The sequence below is a fragment of the Perca flavescens genome, chromosome 11 (assembly GCF_004354835.1).
Source record: "Perca flavescens isolate YP-PL-M2 chromosome 11, PFLA_1.0, whole genome shotgun sequence".
NCBI classification, from domain to species: domain Eukaryota; kingdom Metazoa; phylum Chordata; class Actinopteri; order Perciformes; family Percidae; genus Perca; species Perca flavescens.
The window spans coordinates 13683573-13705459 of record NC_041341.1 but is presented as its reverse complement, the minus strand read 5'-3'; the positions used below and the strand labels follow the sequence as shown (position 1 = coordinate 13705459).

Below are 21887 nucleotides of genomic sequence, written 5' to 3'. Positions count from 1 at the left end.
TATCTTTGAGTCTTTTAAAATTAAAATGCCTTAACATAATTCCAACATATTATTAGCAAACATAAATTCCCACTGATGATAAGCTTACTGGCCTATAGGTAAGGTAGTCCCTAAGATATCAGCCCACAGATACAGTTAATCCTAGATTTACTGTGCCACATACAGTATGTCACATACAGTATGTAACATTAAAATATGATTTATAAAATCATGCCAACAATTAATATTTTAATAGCTTATGAAAAAAGGGTATGTAAGAACGCTTTAGGTTGCCCTAACAGTTATTGTAGGCCCAGTTTAATATGCAACTTAATTTCATACAATATGTAGTAGGGGGTTCCTGCTACATCTCACTTTAAGTAAAGGGGTCCTTGGCTTAAAAAACGTTGAAGACCCCTGATGTAAGGGGGAAACAATGCCATTAAGGACAACAGCTTAACCCCAAAACGTTAGGACAAAATCATAGGACTATAATAATGTTATATTAAAATCATACCTGCAAACTCAGAAGGGCTGAAAAAGGTGACACATCTCTTCTGTGTTTTTCAGACAACGGCAGCTATGGTCTGGTGTTACAATCCTCTCCAGTGAAATACAGACACACTTTACACCGTTTAGCTCTCAGCATTTTAACCGTGTTTACTCCAGCTGCTAGCTAACTGTAGGCTAACGTTAGCTGCTGCCAACTGTAGTGTTAACTAGCGTCCCGTGCGGCGATGTTTCAGTTCCCTCTAACGTCCGTTTTCGGAGCATCAGAGAGAAGCGCAGGCATCTAAGTGGCACCTAAATAAGGCACCGAAATCCGAAATCCACTGACCGCCATTTTTTTTTTACGTCACTTGACTGCGAATAACTTTACATCTGAAGCGTTTAAAGACTCTATTTGTCCATTGTTTATTTCTAAAGAAACACAACAATGTATAAAACGCTCCATTACCTTGTACCTCATGTTATAGCTCCGTAGCAGACGTTTTTGTAAAAATAAGCTAACGATTGTGTCATAACCAAGTGACTTGCTGTCGCACAGTAGAGGAATTACCGTATAGTACAGGAGAAGCTCGCAGGCAGTTTCGACTTACATTAGCTGTTTAGGTTTAATTACTAATGTTAACTAGCATGTTAGTTAGCAATAATTAGCCTGTGCTTATGTTATCTCCTTACATATACCTACGCTCTCCATCTCTGTAAGATTGGAAATTATTGAGATTTCTCTTGTCACAGCTACCAGAAGACTTACAACTTTCAGACACGTTGCTCATGTCACATTTACGTTGTCTCTGTCAGTTAGAAGCTGCGCAGTAAAGCTGGCCATCACCGGAAAAGTGCTTCTAATAGCCTTCACTGGTCTCCGTCCAGAGCAACGGGGTCTATTGGTCCATTATATACTGTCTATGGTTTTTTTGTGTGTGTTTTTTTTTAACGATGACGAGCCGGAATGAAAACAAGCCGAACTAAAATATGAGTAACGAGGCTATTTTTAAAATGTAAGGAGTAGAAAGTACAGATAATTCCGTGAAAATGTAAAGAGTAGAAGTAAAAAGTATGCTGTAAAATAATTACTCCAGTAAAGTATAGATACCCAAAATTTCTACTTAAGTAAGGTAACGAAGTATTTGTACTTCGTTACTTGACACCTCTGTCCAGGGACGATAATCAGTCTATCCCTAGTTTGGGCTGCTTGTGTTTTCTCCAACAAGTTGCTGATGCCGGTAGAGATCGTTGAGAGTAAACAACATGACGCAAGTTGAAGAAAGACTCTGTTATCTTCTTTTCTTCCGTAACACACTAATCAGACTTCTGCTCGCTGTAATCACCAGTCTCAGTCACAGTGAGTGAAAGAAAAGGGGTTGCCAGGTTTGGGCTCCTTTCTTACCCTGGAAAAAGTCAAAATTCTGGACAAAGCCTGATTGGTGACTTGCTTGCAATAAGATGTGTCATGTAAATGACATTTTTGGAAATTGTTGGAAGGTGTAATTTTACAGTAGGCAAGCAGTTTCCCTGAACCCTTAGTTTTGGTGTAAACAGGCTGAACACATTCTGGACCTCTGAACTGAGCACACAGAAATGAACTCTGATGGTGAAACAAGTATACATACAAAATGGTACAGCATGTTTTTTCTTCATGTTTTGTAAGAAAACTAAAAAGCAATCAAATTATATGCATTAGTTTTTTTTTTATGAATGCTTCTTACCTCCCACAATTTCCACCTACCCACACACCCTGGTACATTTCACACCAGGCTGATACTTTCTTATTGTGACACATTTTGAAACAAAGAAGCTGTAAAGCTTCACTGCTAAAATAACACTTAGAAAAACAAGCAGGTAGTGGATTTGTGTGTGTGTGTGTGTGTGTGTGTGTGTGTGTGTGTGTGTGTGTGTGTGTGTGTGTGTGTGTGTGTGTGTGTGTGTGTGTGTGTTTGAGAGACATTGTGCACATAGTTTTATATTTTTAGATCAGTGTGTTTGGTAGAAACTCTGGGTGCGCTCACACAGCTCAGATTGATGAGATACTTTGCTAAGTTGCTACAATACCAAAGCAAAAATGATTAAACATCTTAGATTTCAAACTAGACCTCATTTATCTTTTACAGGATTCTTCCAGGGAGGATTTCTTTTAATTTTTGGATCAAACAGACTTTCACTTCTTGGAGGAAGTTGCCTGGAAATGTGGATTTCAAAGTAAAAAAAAAAAAGTCGTCCACCTTACCTCAATGACAGGCTATGGGATTTGCATGGAAGTTAAACTAGCAAGGTGTGGCTGGGTTAGCTCAGTTGGTAGAGCAGACGCATGTATACAGTATAGAGGTTTACTCCTCGACGTAGCGGCCGTGGGTTTGACTCCGACCTGCAGCCCTTTGCTGCATGTCATTCCCCTTCTCTCTCCCCTTTCATGTCTTCATTGGTCCTGAATCAAAGGCCTAAAATGCCCAAAAAATAATCTTAAAAAAAACTAGCAAGGTAATGATTTTGTACCTCATGATTTATGTCCAGTGCCAGTAGAGGAAGTAGTGTGCCCTTTATGAAGTGAAGCGTAAAGTACGGGTGTGGATGTCGGTGTGGTGGATGGTGCAGTAGTCTGACTTTTATGTAGGAAACTGTGGTTTTTCTCCTGTCACCTGCAATTTGTGTTTTTTCTTTTTACTATCTATGATCTTTCTTTAACCTAAACCTAAGTGTTTTAGTTGCCTAACACTCCCCATACCATAACGATACTTCATTCATAACCACATTCATTCCCTAAGCGATTATAATCAAATGACAAGATGAAAACAATGCAACAGAGGGTCGCAGCTCCCCTCGGCTTTATGGAATGAGTTTCAGGTTATTGTTTAGCTGTCCGGACCACAACTTTACTATTTTAGTTTACTCTCACTGCTCTCATAGCATCATTTTCAGGCGCAAGAGGCATCTGTTTGCTGCGAAAAAATCTAAAACCTCTCAATACACTACCTGGTGTGCTAGTGAACACAGCGGAGCATTTAGCAGCTAAAGAGACAGATAGTCATCATGAGTCATTTTAAAGCTGCTTTTGTTCTGTGCACAGCATATCTCTTTGAGTACAAAGCAGCTTTATATGGGTAAGTGGTGGTGGACAGTGCGGTCTAAGAGTCACTCAAATGAGCTGACGTGGTCCTTCTGGGAGATAAGTATAGAATATGCCATGGGGCAACTCACCACATTTCTGTTTATTCCTGCTGTTAAGGAAAGCTGACGGTTGCTGTTTCTGTAAACACTTACCAACACTACACAGACTAATGCTGCTGAATAAGATTATAAACAGCTCACTCGCCTTCCTTCTCTACCTCTGACAAGAACTGAATAAGCTTGCAAAACTTCAAAATGCCCACACAAATCATCATTGTGTATTTCCATTTTCTAGCCAACACAGCCCACTGCTGAGAAATGATAATAATCCTCTGCGTTGGCTTTGCTGAAATGTCTTCATCCAGCATCTTAAGCATTCTGTAAGCAAAGTAAACATAGCATGTGTAGAAATGTAAAGTCTGTATTTACAGAAAAGCCAAGTGGCCAGTTAAGATGATTTAAATCAGAGGAAGGAATATCAAGCCTGTCCTTCCAGAGGAATACAATTACGATTTGGTCCCTTTTAATTAGTTAATTAGCTATTTCTATGTAAGAGGACAAACTCACAGAGCAGATACCGTATATGAGCTCCCTTACTTCTGCTTAATTGATCCCCAATTAGCCATTAATTATTTGATTACCTCATTTAGTTTGCGTGTCATTGGTTTGTATGTCAGCTCAGTCATTGACAAGCTAGCTCTAATTAAAGACCAGGACTCTATAAGCAGCCTAGGAGAAGCCATTTACATGCAGGGGAGAGCTATAGATATTCATGAGATTGTTTTAATCTGTAATAAAGACCTAAATTACCAGCAGTGTTGAGAATTTGAGCCTTTCTGTTGTAGTAATGGGATGAAGGTTTTCCGTACGTCTGCACTCATGCCAGCGGCTGGACAGGATGTGTCCATCTGCCTTAAATGGCCATTACGAAGGAAAAATGTGCTACTATGTTACTCATAATTAAAGTCATCTGGGTGACCATACAGGGGGGGATTTCAGTCATTTTGTAGAAGGTTATATTCTTAGGCCCAGATGTACTAACGCTTTGTGCCCACTACAGGCGTATTTGTTTCACAATGTGCGTGTAAAAGCATGGCGTGGTATGTACGCTTTTCCGTGTCATGCATATGCATTCACGGGAGGGTCAAGGGGAAAGTGGGAGTTTCCCATTAAGAGATTGGAGGGGAGCATAAAGTGCGCCTAATTATGTATTCTGCGGTATGTACAAAAACCGCCCATGAAAGTGCGCCTCTATTTTGCAATGAAAATTGTCCGCCTCTTAAAAGCAGGTGTAAACCTGGAAGCGTGTTTCCTCGCATATGCCTCCTGGTGAAATGGCAGCAGTAATCCAAGCAAGACAAAGACATAGGCCAAGGAGACGGGCTAAAAAGATGTTTGCCACAAGGATCACACTTTTTCAGTTGAGTGAACACAAAATCATTAAGCGTTACAGATTAAGCAGCCATGCAATATTACAGTTACTGGAAGAAATCAAAGAATCTCCGACTTAGCGTTCACATTCCATTCCAGCAGTTGTTAAACTCCTCGCTACATTACAAATATTGGCATCAGGATCATTTCAAACAGTCATAGCATCAGCAGTGGGAATATCAGCCGTATCATAGCACAAGTACTTAACGCTTTGCTTCAGCGCAATTTACGGTATAGTAGGCGGAGAAAGGCGCTGATTACCCGATAAACTGCAGGTTTCGTAAATACGACGTAAGCTGAAGTATCACAGCGTGCGCTTTCTGTGGGTTGGCCATAGCACTGACAACGCTACATTCGCAAATGTACGTACATCTGGCCCTCAGTTTTGTGCCTGCCTCGGTGCGCTTGAGATGAAAATGAAAGGAAAAGATACATGTTGTTCAGATAGAACCTTACTTTGAGCAGCACACAGGTGTACTGTTGATAGTTTGCAGGAGTTTATATTTCATGTTTAAAACCATTTCAGAAATTGCCATCTGAAAAAGGTGACCCAGAGGAAAATCTAAACAATTTTAACACTTGAAGTGAAATGAAATAGAGGGAACATAGTACATTATGTGGGTACCTTGCATCGCATCCAACCATCAATCCTTTTAAAAATTACATTCCCATACAGCCAAACTGCATTCTCAATTACGTTTGAGGGAAATGTGCGACTGGCACACATTGTGAAATGGTTGCTGTTCTAAACAAGTATGATGTGAAACAAAACTACTTGGTTAGGTTTAGGAAATTATATTTGTGTAGAAGGTTACGTAATAGTTACATTATTTTAGTTACGTACATTAGTTAAGCTAACCCACTCAATTTGACAAACTACGACTGAAGACTACTATTAGCTTCAGCTGAACTTCAGAATGCATTTCTGCAGAGAACGAGGACTGTGGATTTTGTCAAAGTAGCTTCATGCCCAGTATGTAGAGGAGGAGGAATGATTACAATAGTCAATACTCAAAGTATGTCATTTAAGAAAAATCTGCACATTAAGACACCGCATGCAAAGGAAACACTGCTTTCACTGAGCCTAACAAGATCCTGCATCACGTACAGGTCTGTCTGTGATTTGCCAGGTGGATTACATTATAAAATGACGAAACATTTCTATGCAGAGGGATTGAAAAAAAATCCTGGCACCATATTTTTCATTCAAAATGGTGAATTTCACCAAACGGCGAGTTTGCAGTTTTTAAGTGTGTTAAGCATTAAAGAGATATTTTGCTGATTTAAACCCAGCTCTGTGTCATGGCAGTGTTGACATCATGGAGCTCCCCGCGGAGCAGAGCAGCAAGGTTCTACGGAGCTCTGCCGGATTACACGAAATGGGTCCCAGAGCTGAGATCTGCTGGATGACGCTAAACAACACTGCAGACCTCCGCTGTTCTGGACGCCAAACATCCTGCATACACAAAGTTGACACAGAGCTGGTTTGAAATCTGCAAAGTGTCCCTCTAAGTATGGGTTCTCAATAACCTTTAAAAAGAACAAAATACAAGAGAGCCATGACCAGATTCTACCATTTATTACACATATTACATTCTTAAATAAAAATGCTCCACTTAACAGTTCTTGCATAGATATCTTACAATACCAATTTAGAAAAGAATTATGAAACAGACCAGTAACAAAAATAAATTTTCTTCTTCCTTAATAAAGAACATTACCATACTAACATCATATAATACAAATAATATTTTAAACACTTTGTACAGCAAAAAATTTTAAGTAAAACAAGAGAACTAAAAATCAAAAGAGGTGACGGTAACAGAGGAGAGAAAGGCGGATGTGGAGTGAAGGTTTATGGATCAAAGGTTAATATGAAAGGTATCCGAGTAACAGAGCCCCTGTACGACGGGTGACAGGGATGTCCTGATGGTAAAAACACACCTGCTGTCTTCTCTTTTCTTTACATGTCAACTCATCCCAGGAAATATATAGTTGTGAACCCTTAACAGTTATGGTTTGAGTTCACTGTGATGATATAAAGGTGCTAAAAGACAGCTTTCACTAAACGACGACACTGGATTGGTCACTTTTCCCCCAATAAATGGCATCAGGATTGGCACCAAAATCATTTTTGTCCCCAACAAAATTTAGTTGCGAGTATGGGTTGCTAATGCTTATTACCTTAAAGGCAAATCATTTTTCTTTTTAACATGGGTCTTATTCTGACTATCATTCCTGTTGATTCAATCAATATTTTAGTCATCAGATGCATTTCAGAGATTTTGGAGATTGCATTTAATACAGCTTTACAACAACATCCACTTGTGCAAGCAAGATGAGCATCATGCACATTTGTAAAACCTCAAGTTTAGCCACAATTAGCTAAAACTTATGTTTGGCACTTGAACATGAAACAACATTTAAAGGTGTCTTGTGTCTTTTCCATCGTGTCCTAGATCTCTGAAAAGCAGCTGTTAGGCAGCCACATGTTGTCATAACCAACAGAAACGATGGGCGAAAGTATGAAAATAAGACCCATATTGGAAAAAAAATAAAGAATCACGTAGACAGTCGATCGCTTATGAAGGTCTGAGGAACGAAACGTTGATCGACAATATGAGGGATTCTTTGGTTTCTACCAAATAAAAAATTAATCTCTCTAAATCTGTAAAAGATCCAGGTTTCACCCCAGAACATGTTTTAGACTATTAGACTTGTTGAGGATTGTAAAATAAAAAAAATGTGACAGAAATAACACATTTTCAGATGCAGAAAATCTTTGATCCTGTGAGAGCTTGAGCATGGCTTGTTCAGTTGGAACAGGAATTGAAACAAGTTAATCAGCAAAAAAAGTAATGCCAAATTCCATTACTAAGTTTGTCAATTTCCTTAGATACGAAACAGTACTGTAAAGTTTGACGGAGCTATGCCAGAGACAAACAGAATGTTTTTGATACAAATCCTTTTTGCATTTACTTAGAGGGGTCAAACAACTGGGCAAATGTTCTCAACGTAGTTCTCAATCTCTAAGTACTCTACAAGAATGCATCAGGCATTAGGGTCTAACTGAGCAGCTAAACTGACAGAGATGGCAAATCACCTACAAGGATGGGTCGAGTGAACTTAAACAGTACAGAACGACTGGACATTTAGCTGGTAAGGTGGAGATGTTATTTCAGTCTCACCAAAGAACTGCTGGGAGCTCCCAAGCTGCGTAACTCTTACGAATACTTCGCAATACAGCTGGATATCTGAAGACTATGAGTGTGTTCGGCCACAGAGGGCTCTGACTTCTTGTGGTTTTGGTGGAGAGGGTTTGGTGTGAGTGAGGTGAAATATACAGACAAAAAGGAAGGGGTAAAGATCTGTGAATTTCTTATATACGGACACATCAAGCATGGACAAACACAGTAGTTACAGACAGTCACTCCGGGATGCCACTGATACCAAGAAAGTTCAACCAAGTCAGAGCATGACTGAATGTTAGTAAAGTTCAACATACTCCCCCGTAATAACGGTGATAAAAAAGGCATTTCACTGGAGGTTTAAGTTGATGTGTCACTCTGATCTATCGCGAGTGGACCTGTAGTAAATGGTTCTTGGTGGAAAAGTGCATCCTGGACGTGTAGCAAATGTTAAGTGGATATTTGACCAAGTGCTCCAACAGACTAAGCTAGCAGTGCGTGCACATGGAGAGTGCGTTAGCTAAGTATGATGATGTAGTGCAATGTTTGCGTGAACTAAAGCAGATCTATAGAAACGCTGAAATATCTGAGACGGGGCTGTCGCCACATACGGTTCATTTCACACAGAGCGGCCTGTGTGTAAGATCTCACGCTATTTACAAAAGCTGCCAGAAGTGATAATCCTTCTTCAGAGTGATATGGTACAAAACTGGAAACTGAAGCCTGGTGCCTCAAAGGACTGTGTCCAAAACACTGGCTGTGGTCAAAGACGATTTTGCCATGACATGTTCACAAGTTTTTCGTTGTGGGGTACAAACTGCTTCCTGACTGAACACAAACTGTACTACAGTTTGTCTGGCTCGGATTTGCAACAACCTCATTTAGGTGAGCGAGTAATTTCTTTTCCCCCAAAACTTTATATTTTTAGGTAAACCACTGCCAAATTCGGACTAACCTGCCAGTGTAAAAGCGCCTTTAGTAAATCCCAAAGTGTTGAACTTCTTGTCTGGATTTCCACTGAACTCTAACCATTTGATATATGGAAATGGTTTTGATAGTCAACAGTTCAAAGGATTCCAGCCTGGGACGTTGAAATATAAGACTTGACATTATTATTTGCAGTGGGCTAAGAAGCCAACATACTAAAGCTTCTTCACTTCATGCCTTTAATTCCAATGAGAACATTATTTTGTGAACAATGAGTTCAGCTCCAGCTAACAGTAGACTGAAAATGTTATGAAGCATGAAGAGTTGGAGCATACCGGTAATTAAGATTTAATGGAACGATCATGTAAGAAAAACAATCCCTCTCCTTCCATCCAACACTCGTTTTCTGCGTCTCTGCCTCTCGAGTCTTTCCTCTACATCTAGTACATTCACAGCAGTTAACTTGCAAATATGCAAATCTTTGGGCAAAATGTGTAAAGTGTGCATTCAGCATTCCTGCAGCTGATAGTGCATGGACAACTGCTGTGGACAGAGAGGGAGAGATGGGTGATGGAGGGAAACATTAATAGCACGTGAAGGAAGAGGGAGGGTTGGGGGACACAGAGTGGATTAAATATCTGTAGGGACTTTGCAGATAAATGTTAATTTATTTCATTTGTAATCCATGAGATAAAATGCAAGGGCTGATTTAATGATTTGGATATTCATGTGGGTAAATGATTTTTTTAATCCTTTTTTGTCATCACAGTTTAGTCTCTTTGACAAATATCTCACTATCTACTGGCATTTCTCGATGCTAACGGGATCTAACAGGAGTTTGTTTCACATCAAATCTGTCCACTGGGTACAGAGCGCTGGAATCGGTCCGGCCCAAGGTCCCTATTGTTTTGTTTTTTTCTCATCTCCAGACCACTCAGTCTCCCTGTGACCCAGCGCTATCTCATTAGCTGAACTGCAACTAGAGAAGAGGACCCGGGAGTGCTAATGCTAATCAGAGCTGTGGGACGGCTGCTAGCTGGCCTGGAGGAGCCTGAGAGACGACAGGAGACCCGGAGCAACACTGTGACAGAAAACTGCTTCAACACGATGGATCCGAAATGTGAAGTTGCATCTGAATTGACTTTGAGATCTGTCGGATGTCAAGACAGATTTTAATTAAAGAGGAGAAAACCCATGAGTTGTATTTGTTGCATGCTAGCCAGCACTACAATTAGTTACTACAATAACTTTACATTTGAAAATGTATGCTCTAAATTGGTATACGAAATCTTCAACAACTTGGTATGTCTATGCAGTTTGGGGCACAATTGTTCAATGTGTTATTCCGAAAAACAACACAGACATGTGTTGATCCTTTTAGAGTGTACTTAAGGCTCATCATTCTCATTGTTTATTGATTTTTACCTAAACAAATTGTACTATTTTAAAGAAGCCGATCAATTTAAACCATTATTCAATTTTAGTTCCAGGTGACCATGCATGAAAAAGTTTGCTACTACAAGAAGACACTGACTGATTCCCACAGTTTTCTGTAAAATAGGTCCTCTTGTGGTATTAGCAGCTCATTCAAAATGGTGACACTACAGTGTTTGTGCTGCAAATGGTATTTTAAGATCTTATTTACATCCATATATTTGTATTATTGTTTTTTCGTCACCAGTCTTTCAATAATCAGAACAAATACTGATACATTCTGAGATTTTTGGGAAAGAGAAAAATAAACAGAAAAATAATGAGCCATAAGTGTTTTTCAGAAAACTGTCATTTAAACTAATCTGGCAGCGAGGAGTCTGATTTTAGCATGCTTTAAAACAAAGTGCAAGTTTGCATGTCTTTGACTCAAGTCATCGAGCTTCATGACTATGAATGAATAAATGAATGAATTTATGAATGAATGAGGGGTCAGAACAAATAAAACGTTATAAACACATTGTCAGCCTTTGCTTGGATTAAAAAGCATTTTCAAATAGCAAATTTATCAACCAACATTTCTCCCACACATGGCCAGCAGTTTAAAATCTGTTATCAACCACGTTGCTGAATCACTGCTTCCCTCACAGTATGCCTAATGGTGACACATACATACACAAATATACACATTCATGCCATCAAAAGCCTCAAAAGTGCTACTATCCCCATCCCTCTATGATTGTACTTCCTGTATAGGAGGGCTCCTTCTACATCCCATTGCAGGTCTCAACATTTTGGCATGACTTTGCATCATCCAAGCTGAAGAAAACAACCATCAATATAGCTTTTGTAACAGAAACCTAACAGTGAAATAAAAAAAAAAAGTGAAACACTGGATTCATCTCAAACGTGTGTTGGTTATGTCATATTTAGCAGAAACAGAGAGTTAGTAGAGAAAGCTGCCGCTGGATACAGAGGCCTCATATGGAGGCGGTCTCCCGCTGATCTCTCCTGACCGGGGAGACTCTGCCTGTAGCTAAAGGGCAGTTCCACGCTGGAGGTTTTTGGTATCGATTGTTCAAAGCTGCCCCATAAACCCGCTTGAAGGGGAATGTTTTCACTTTTTCACCTAATGAAGGCTGGCAAGGCCGACTGGCACATTGACTGGGCACGCTGGGATGTGAAATCTCCCGCTTCAGGAACCCTGCACCCTCACCCAGCTGCACCAGTCAGCAGCAGCAAGTATTAGACTGTTTGTGTGTCTAATGTGCTACGGGGCATATAGGTGGTGGTGGGTGGATGGAACAGCGGTGTCAATGTGTATCAGTAATGCCCTTATTACAAGGAAGTTAATTTTTTTCTGCAACCGTTAAGCAAAGGAAGCAGGCGTTGTGGATATGTGTGCTCGCCACAGTTTTCGCCTCTCATGCATAATTTTTTTACAGTGGAGATGTTAGTGTTAGTGATTACATTCAGGTTGCAGATACAATTCAATTAATTATAGCTTTGAATACCCAGCAGGTGATGCCCATAAACCTCTAAGCACTCGGTCACAGAAAGAAGTAGCAAAACAACATTCCTTCGTACATTGTGGCAGTTGTAAGCACCGCCACAGGCTAGCTAGTTTGCTAGCTGTATAACTAGCTAGTTTGCTAGCTGTATTAGCAGCTAGTGAGCTAGCTGTATTACTAGCTAGCGAATTAGCAAACAGCTGTTAGATATAATCCCACAGAAATGCTTTGGGCATTAAACTGCATTTATTTACTTCTTTATTTAGCTAATTAGTGTGTCAAAGTTAAATTCAGCACGGAGGTTTACTTTTTACGAGTCACTTCTCTCACTGTGATGATTCTGTTTAAATTAATTGAAATATGTGCAAAATATCACCAACATTAATGTTGGTGTTACCACAAGACTTAATCCTCCAATAACAAAATATATGTTATGGGGACATCAACATTAAACAAGTTTAAGGAGCTTGTGATCCCAATGACAGTTTGCCTATGAAACCTGATTTCCAGGTTAAATAACTGTATCTTTAAGTCGATTTAGTCATTTCAGGACTTTCAATAATTGGAAAGCTGAATGACCAGATTTAAGTAACCAGATGTGATAATGATTCTGGTTGCTACCTTTGTTTGGGTCAAGACATTCAAATTCACTGTAGATGAGAGGCAGGATAGAAAGGAGTTTGAGGATTATGGACACGTTTTCAACATGTTTTGCTAAACGGCCTGCTGCAATTGTTTTACTTCGGTTTATTTTGATGAAAACAGTAGTTTATACCCTCTCTCTGAATTAAAAAAACGCTGATTAAATGAGAGGCACAAACTGTAGCGAGGGATATGTGGGTGATTGTTGGAACTGAGAACAAGCTGATTTCTCACTTCAAAGGATTTGAAATAGTTTGTTACCTCCAGCCGAGAGCTAAGATCCTCTTCTACTAAACAACAGTTGCTAAATTCCTACTGTGAAGAAAGATCTGGGAGCAGAACATATAATTCCAGGAAGTGTGTGTGTGTGTGTGTGTGTGTGTGTGTGTGTGTGTGTGTGTACATGAGCTGGTGTATGTGTGTTTGCAATAAAGCCTGCCATGCAGTGTTTTGTTTTCCAACTCTGTTCATTAGTTTGATAATTATTTTCCTAAATCTTATTAGTCTTATCTCAAGAGGAGCCGTGAGCAAAGAAACTGGTAGTCTGTCTGTGTGTGTGTGTGTGTGTGTGTGTGTGTGTGTGTGTGTGTGTTGATGGAATATGTGTGCTTGTTCTGTATACAATGTGTAGAGCGAGACAGAATTGTTTTTTTGTGTCGTATTTTTTCAAGTCTTTTTATGATTTTTTTTTCTTTGTGTTCCTTTTATCGCTGTTGGAAACAAAAGCACAGATAACATTGAAAAGAAGTCAGTGCAGTCAATGGATACGAAACAGGCAAAATTTGACCGGGCAACGTGACCGTGTCTGTTCGGAACCACCACACAAAGGTCGGTTGGCGTCCCAGTAAGCTGAGTGAGTAACCAAAAAGCAGCTCTTCAGCCTCCGTTCATGCCCTGCAGTGGTGCCGGGGAGATGAGATCTCAGAGTCTGTGAAAGAGCTCCAGGATGGCTCTCAGAATCAACAAAAAAACAAAGAAAGAAGAAAAAACAGGTTTCCATTCTTTTGCGAGTCCTCCGCCTGACTCCGGTAGAGTGCGAGACCACAAAAGGTCATGCAAGGGTTGTGTTTTTCAGCTGGAGTGAATCGCAGGGCAGAAAGAGCAGCACAAACAACTGAAGACCTCGCTGCTTTCTGCTTTTATTTTAGTCCAACAAAAATACAAATCCCGTTTCTGAGAGTTGGTATGATTCTGTTTTTTTGTTCATCCACTGGTTGCTCACAGACTGCAGAAGCAGAGCCGGTGCACATGGGGATTAAAAGACCAACATCGCTCTCCTTCTCATCCCACACATTCCGTTGAAGTCATCTTAGATTTTGAGTTTTTTTCTCAAACACAATTCAGTGATTTTTAAGACATTTTCTCCTAGAGAGAAAAGAACAAAGTGTCATTCTTTGTAATAACAACAATAAGAAGAATGATCGTCCTCTAAGTAGAAAAAAAGGGAAGAAAGTGTCGCTGCACATTTCTGTCAGTTAGCCTGCGGAGGCAGCAGGCGTCTCAGTGAAGGTGAGAGATGCAAACACCCACTGGAGGAGAGCCTGAGAGTTGCAGCAGCACCCGCTGACTGAGGTCCCATGGGTGCACGGAAAACACCCGGTGTCCGAGCCCTGGGTTCGATTGTCAGCTATGCTAGAAGCCAATTCATACAGTCTCTCTCCTGCAGATTTGTTGTTTGTTGTTGTTTTCTTCACATAGATTACTGGAGCTGACTGCGGCAGATGATGGTTCCGTGTCCCGTGTATGAGAAACATTAAAAAACAATGAAAAAAGTTGAGTATTTGATTTCAAAAGCCGGTAAAGCACTTACAACTGACTACATGGATATTCAAAGTTTCCCCACTGAACTATCTCCTCACCTAAAGTGACTTTATGGTTTAAGCACACTGACTACAAAGAAAGATAAAAAGGCTGCGTAATGTTTCATCAAGCAAGTTAAGTATATGTTGGTTTGGCAGTGTCCAAGCCCCCAGAGCTGCATGAGAGCAGCCGGGGTTCACCGGGATGATGCATTCAAAGACGGGTGTGTTGAGTGTTCACTATTGCAAGTGTGTGAGTGTGTGTGATTTTAAAGAAAAACAACAATCTAGCTACTCCTCGTTTTCCTCTAATCCCCGTCTCCAATCAGAGGGCCGTCAGTCCGTTTGATCTTTATGGCCCTCCCAGATGGATGCGCTGCCCTGCAGGCGTCATGGCCGCCGACGGATGGGGTATGGATGGGGTGAACGAGGAGGGCGGTAGGTAGCTCGACTGCCCATCCCTCTCTCCTCCTATCTCTTCTCCTCCTCCTCCTTTTTCTCCTCTTGCTTCTTCTCCTCTCCCACTCCTTTTATTTTTCCCTCAGATGTGCCTCTTCATGTGCAGGGCCAGGTGGTCCGACCGAGAGAAACACCTGCAGAGAGAAACCATGTCAGAAATAATTAATAACTAAACATCCCACATATGGATCAAATATGTACACAAAATACAGTAAAATTAAGAGATGGAAAATGTTAAGATGAAACAATTAATGCTTAAAAAAGTGAGTGAGCACACAGCAGCGAAGAAAAACAGGACACAGCATGTGATATATTAGTTGTGAACGGGGCCCCTGAAATACCCACTGGCTCTGGGTATATCTTGTGAGCTCTCCATAATCTCAGGCCCCTTGAATCTCCCACTGGCTATGTGTATTTGCTGAAAATGTTCCACACTTTCAGACTCCATACACTACACATTGGCTCTGTGTATTTGCTAGGAATTCTTATTAATCCCAAGCCCCCTGAACTGTCCACCGTGCGCGCTGGTTTGAACATGAGTAAACATTAATGCAGTAATTTGAAGGTGGTGGAAACTTTATATTCATGCAGAGTTTGCATTCTGTTTGTTGGACAGCAAAGTTACCTGTTGCATACTTTAGCTACATAAACTAACTAGCTAATGTTTGTTGAAAATACCAAAAAAACAGTGTGTCACAAGTATTGAACATGAAACACCCAAGTGTAGTCTCTTTGCTACTTTATGTCTTTCTAGCCTTTTGGTTCAAACAGCAACAAACCACAATGAATAAACTTTAAATATTAGGCATGCTAACCTCAGGCTCTAATGCTAACTCAAGTAGTGTTGAGTGGGCGACGTAGATGAAAATGTTGAAATTCTCCCTCGAAAATGATCTGGGGTGAATCTGGGGTGCTCTGAATTATCTAACAAGTGGTAACATGTCAAAGTCCAATAGATACTTCCTTGAGAAGACATTCCTATGGCTGCCATATATGTTTTTATAACTGTCACAGTTAACTGAGAATAGCCTACCGGAAAAGCTAAAAGGTAAGAGAATTATTTCAACATGAATGAGACAGAGCTCACGGCTTAACACACAAATGTATTAAGATTTTCAACCACTTCATTTTAAATGCACAGTGAATTTCATTATGTCAGACCGATGAAACTCAGAAAATAGAGAACAATACGGGCCAATTCAGGCTCAGCAATTTCCTAAATATGAACAAAACAAACACGACCATAAATCACAGCCACACCTCCACAGCTCTGCAGTCAGTCCTCAAGCTCTGAGTAGAATCCTATTGTAGAAACTAATTAGATATGCATTGTGAACATGGACACTAATGCAGACAGGCCGGCAGTGCACTCTGATGCAGGGCAATTTAACTCAGCAGTGACTGCACCTGGTGTGAGAGAGACATAAAACCAGGTGCTGGTGATGTATAATATAAGAATCCCAATCTCAAGAGTATTTTAATTTCATTACACCATTGTGAGGACATTAAAGCTCAACATCCACAATAAAATGAATCACAAATGATATGACTAGAGCAGAGGCAAAACAAAATGTGGGCGAGAATAAAATGAGAAATTAAAAATTCAATTTGCCAGAGGCTTTATTCATTATTAATTAGTCAAGGCTATTCTATGTGTTCAATGTGTGTGTGTGTGTGTGTGTGTGTGTGTGTGTGTGTGTTTAGGCAGGCTGTTGTTCTATCCAGCTGAACACTCAAAAGTATAATAGAAAGTTTTCATGCTGCGGCAAAATCGTCTGTCTCTCAAAAGCTTCTACTGTGATTCATTCTCTTAATGTCAGTCTGTAGATCGTGCAGTAAAACCTCATCCAGAGTTCAGTAATTAGGAACTTCACACTGAGCCAAATAAGAAACCAGTTAAAAATCTTCAACTTAAGCATGAAATTGTCCTCACAAATTCAACTGAGGAAATATCTCTGACCAGCCACCTGCAAATTTGTAAAATGTCAAACTAAAGTACTGTGCATAAAGCTGGGAGGGATATATTTTGATATATTCTGTATATATGGTGATGTTCAGTTGTGCAAATCTCAGACCTACTCCATCTTTAAAGTGGCCTGAGATAACTCCTGTTATGATTTGACACTATAAATGAAACTGAAATTGAAATAACCGGTAGAATATGTAAAGTAATTCACGTTGTAACCCCTTTATGTATATAGTTTACAAAAGTAAATTTCAAAAACTGATGGGTGATCAAACAAAGGTTATAGATGTATATAAACATAAATTTTTGCCAACAAAAAAAAGAGACTAAGAGACTCAGCTGTTTTTCTTGCTGTTTTGGGTTTTCAGTGTGGACAATTTTAGTAGAAAAGTAGTTGAAAACACAAAGTGTGGACAGAACCTTGGGTTCATGTTAATTCACATACGTTTTCAGATGTCAAGTGCACAATTGAACTTTGCTCTCATCTCTGTTGTTTGTGATCTAGTGTTTCCCCTCAACCCTTGGCCATGTGGTACCTACTGTACACCTTCACCAATCTGTGTGTGTTTGTGTGTGTGCGTGGCTGGACAGATGGCCATGCCAGTTACTGTGTCACTGTTGGGGTGCGGAGCAGCCAGACCAGCTGGTACCACCCCAACCCTCCCCCTCCCACACACACAACCCACTGCTCCTTCCCATCCTCCACTTCTCCTCCTCTAAACTCTCCCTTTTCCTCCTCACTTCTTTTTGTCCTCCTCCTCATCACTCCTCCTTCTTTCAAGCTCCATGGAAACACCGGGGGGTCCCCGCTTGATTAGGCAGGATTAATGACAGACTGCAGTGTGTGTGTGTGTGTGTGTGTGTGTGTGTGTGTGTGTGTGTGTGTTTGTGCATGCGTGTGTGTGTGCATGCATGCATGTGTTTCCCCAGGAGAAATTGTGTCAGATTGAACAGTCTATCTAATGTTAACCTCTCCATGGCTGCCACTTTTTGCTTTTCTCATGGTAATATTCGATGGGCTCCACCCACCACAGATGTGTGTGTGTGTGTGTGTGTGTGTGTGTGTGTGTGTGTGTGTGTGTGTGTGTGTGTGTGTGTGTGTGTGTGTAAGACTGAGGTACATCCTGGTTATGTAAAGCATGTTTCCACCCACTTTGTAATTTGAGAATCAAAAAGCCAAAAGGAAATTACTGGAAATGTAAAAAAAAAAAAAAAGGTGCTTTCAGGCAGCTACGCACCCTGTGTAGGTCTTACTGTAATCTCATTACGCAGCTACATTGACTAAGTTTTAGCTGACAATAGAAGAAATTGTTAAAAACATGACACGATTAATATAGAAAGTTTCGCTAACTAGTAGCAGAAACGTTGCTTATTGTCCCAGACAGGATACATCTAATGTTAGAAGCTTTGAAGTTGAAAAAATTTAACCATCATTAAAGGAACACGCCGACGTATTGGGACTTTAACTTATTTACCGTATCCCCCAAGTCCAGACATACCCTTCTCATCTCCGTGCGTGTCGTAACTCTGTCTGACGCCCCCACCGCTAGCCTCGCTTAGCACAGATCCTGGAGGTAACCAGCTCCATCTAGCCTACTTCTCCCAATTAGTGACAAAATAACGTTTTCCTATTTTACAAATACCAAGGTCACATGAGACACAGCTAATTTAACTCATGTAGCTTAATCCTAAAATAGGATGTACATAACATGTGTAGTGAAGTACGGTAACTGATTCTAAATACTACAGTACCCATCAGTCTCAGTGGCCGGACAGAGGCCAAATCAGAGCTATTGCAAATTCAAAACGCTTCGCTTTTGAAAATTTGTGTCAAAACATAGTGTAATCTTTAGCTTCAGGTCGGTGTCACTACCACACACAGCAGAATGTATGCTCTGGGATTGGAGGTTTCTTACTGAAATGTTGATAGTTGTAGTTTACTTCTCTTTGTATATTTCTATGTACACGGCTTATACCTCTGACTTTTGATCAAAGCAGCAGATATTTTCCAACACAGATATTCCTCATTTGCAGTGATGATTCAATCAGGAGTGTTTTGTGAGAGCTCCAACTGTCAGTCACCAACACTGTCAATGCAGAAAATGAACATTTACCTCAGAAGCCCCAAATAACTTCTCCATGCAGACTTTGAAGTACGCAGAGCCTCAATTGTGACACAGCTCATATCTGTGTCATTGTGTATCCAAGTGTGTCATTGTTACGTCTGGGCCTTTAAATGTTCATGTGTTAATATGACTTTGCATCTAAACGTCTTTGAGTTTTGCATGTGTGTGTTGTGTCTCTACAGTGTGTGTGTGTGTGTGTGTGTGTGTGTGTGTGTGTGTGTGTGTGTGTGTGTGTGTGTGCCAAGAAGGAGCTAATACAGTCCCAGCTCTCAGCCAGGATTAGAAGCTTCCAGCAGGTTTCTGGAGGGTTTTATGTCTAAAACCCAAACTAGAGGGAACCCACAACAGCCAATTACACTGTCTCTAGGGCAAATGTGTGTGTGTGTGTGTGTGTGTGTGTGTGTGTGTGTGTGTGTGTGTGTGTGTTAGTGTTGATCATCAGAAAGGTAGTGCAGGCACACACACACATACAGAGAGAGTGTATGTTAAAGTGGATCTGGCATCTGGTGCCACTCAATTAGCTGCGACTAGTCTGCCAATAGCCAGAATCCATTTAACTGCCAGCAAAGGGGCATGAGTAGGCACACACACACACACACACACACACACACACACACACAACCTTGAGGAACGCCAAACAGACATGATGTGACTTCCTTGGCTTTTGTCCACAAGGATATTTAGTTTGCTTTTATTTTGAAACACAAACCCTGTCATGGTTTTCTACCTTTCTTTTCCACTGAGGTCAAACTGCATAGGTAAAAAACAACAACACAGGATCAACTAGTAAATTCTTCCACCACTGGCTGGATAACATGACTTGAAAGCCAATAATAATAAGCCAATAACAAAAATAATGTCCATCAGGAAGTTAATTTGAGATAATAACATTGCTTATCATTAAATTGACTACAGTCTTGAACCTTTATCATCCATGAGTTCAGATAACAGCTCACCTGAGCTCCTCCAGCTGCTGAAGGAGGGGAATGTCTTTAAGAAAATGATCACGTCCATTTAAGCTTCAAACAGACTCGTTTGCAGTTTTCTGTCTCTAAAGGTGTTTCTTTAAGAACTTTTATTTACCTGTGCTTAAGAAAAGAGATGTTAACTGAACTGCTACATGAGAAGCATGTAGAGCAAAGCTGAATAATTTGTCAGAACCTTTGGGCCAACTACCAACTGTTTTGGATGCATTATCAAGCAACGTACAAACGTTTCCATCCCTCTATTGATTTAAATGAGAAGCATGAAAGAGTTATTCAAATAGAAATGCGCTGTCTTACATTTGTTAACTGGACACGTCTATGTTTTGGACAATTGGAAACACAAAACAAGAAATTTGAAGACTTGACTTTGGGCTGTGGGAAATTGTTATGGCCATCGCCCATTGTTAATTCTATTATTTCTATTTACCAAATGTTTTCTGAGAATAAGGCTTATCGACAATTACAATTCTTAGTTGCAGCCCTAATGTTGACAAAAATAGCCCAAATATGTGACTTGACAAGAAGGTAACACAGGTTTGTTTTTGGCTTTTGGAGTTCTACTTTTGGGGACAAATGCAGGTTAAACACAAGCCCTTGACAGATAAAGTGCATAAATGTCCTGCAAATGTAAAGTGTTTGTCATAGTTCATGTGTACAGCAGATGCCTGTGTGTGTGTGTTTACCTGTCGCAGTGGTTGCACTTGAATGGCTTCGCTCCGGTGTGTTTGCGGTAGTGTCGTGTCAACTCGTCACTGCGGGCAAAACGCCATTCGCAGCCCTCCCATGAGCACTTATAGGGCTTCTCACCTGAGAGAGAGAGAGAGAGAGAGAGAGAGAGAGATGAGAAGGTGTCACATTTTATTATAATTTCTACATCTAAATTCACACATCTAAACAACAGCTGTTCACTAATTTACAGGTAACAACCCCTGGCTTTTTCCAGACCCATGCACACAGACATACACACACACACACGCACACACACACACACACACACACACACACACACACACACACACACATACACACAAAGCCCAAGGGCCGGCAGGCAAACCAGTTTTAACACAACAGCCATTTTAATGAGCCAATACACTCAATTAGCTGTAAATTAAGTCTTTCAGCACTGTGGTGTGTTAATTCATAATCCTAAATTCACGCTGAAATTAATCTCATTTTGTTCCATACACGCACAAACACAAAACACACACACACACACACACACACACACACACACACACACACACAGAGGTGGTGGGATCTGAAATGTAAATGAAGTTTCATCCCCCACTTCACCAGATGGGAAAAGAGATTGTCTATTGTTCTCAGCCTGTAGTTATCTCTCCATGATAGAAAGCCTTCCAGCTGTGTGTGTGTGTGTGTGTGTGTGTGTGTGTGTGTGTGTGTGTGTGTGTGTGTGTGTGTGTGTGTGTGTGTGTGTCTTTCAGGAGCAGCCTGTCTTCAGATGGGACGTGATGTCTGACTGCCTGTATAAGAGTGTGTTTCTCTCTGTGGGTGTGATGGGGGCTATATGTGGGTCAGCAGATAAATCAGAATATCATAAACCACACCAAAAAGTAAGACTACAACAACTAATGTTAATACAAGTAAAAATAAATAATACATTTTCCTTTATTACACTATGTTTCTGGATATATATCAAACTGCAATAAAACTGAGTTTGTCATGCACAACTGTGTGTGCAGACTACATTTTTCAGTGAATCCAACCCTTTTCCAACTGCTGCCTTCACAGGAAAACCTTGAAACATTTCTTTACTGGCATGACCTTGTTTGTGCGTATAGTTGGTGGGTTTCATTTTATTTTGGATATATT

At 40.4% G+C, this 21887-nt stretch overlaps 1 protein-coding gene across 1 annotated transcript in view; it reads right to left on the bottom strand.

The window, feature by feature from the left end:
* Window positions 1-9910: 9910 nt before the first annotated feature.
* The window catches only part of klf7b (Kruppel like factor 7b), a 69059-nt gene continuing 57082 nt past the window's right edge, over window positions 9911-21887 (bottom strand). The window contains exons 3-4 of the mRNA XM_028591333.1: window positions 20738-20861; window positions 9911-15110 (exon numbers count right to left, since the gene is read on the bottom strand). Coding sequence (XP_028447134.1) covers window positions 15059-15110; window positions 20738-20861 — 176 coding nt within the window. The 3' untranslated portion in view covers window positions 9911-15058. The remainder of the gene's footprint in view (window positions 15111-20737; window positions 20862-21887) is intronic.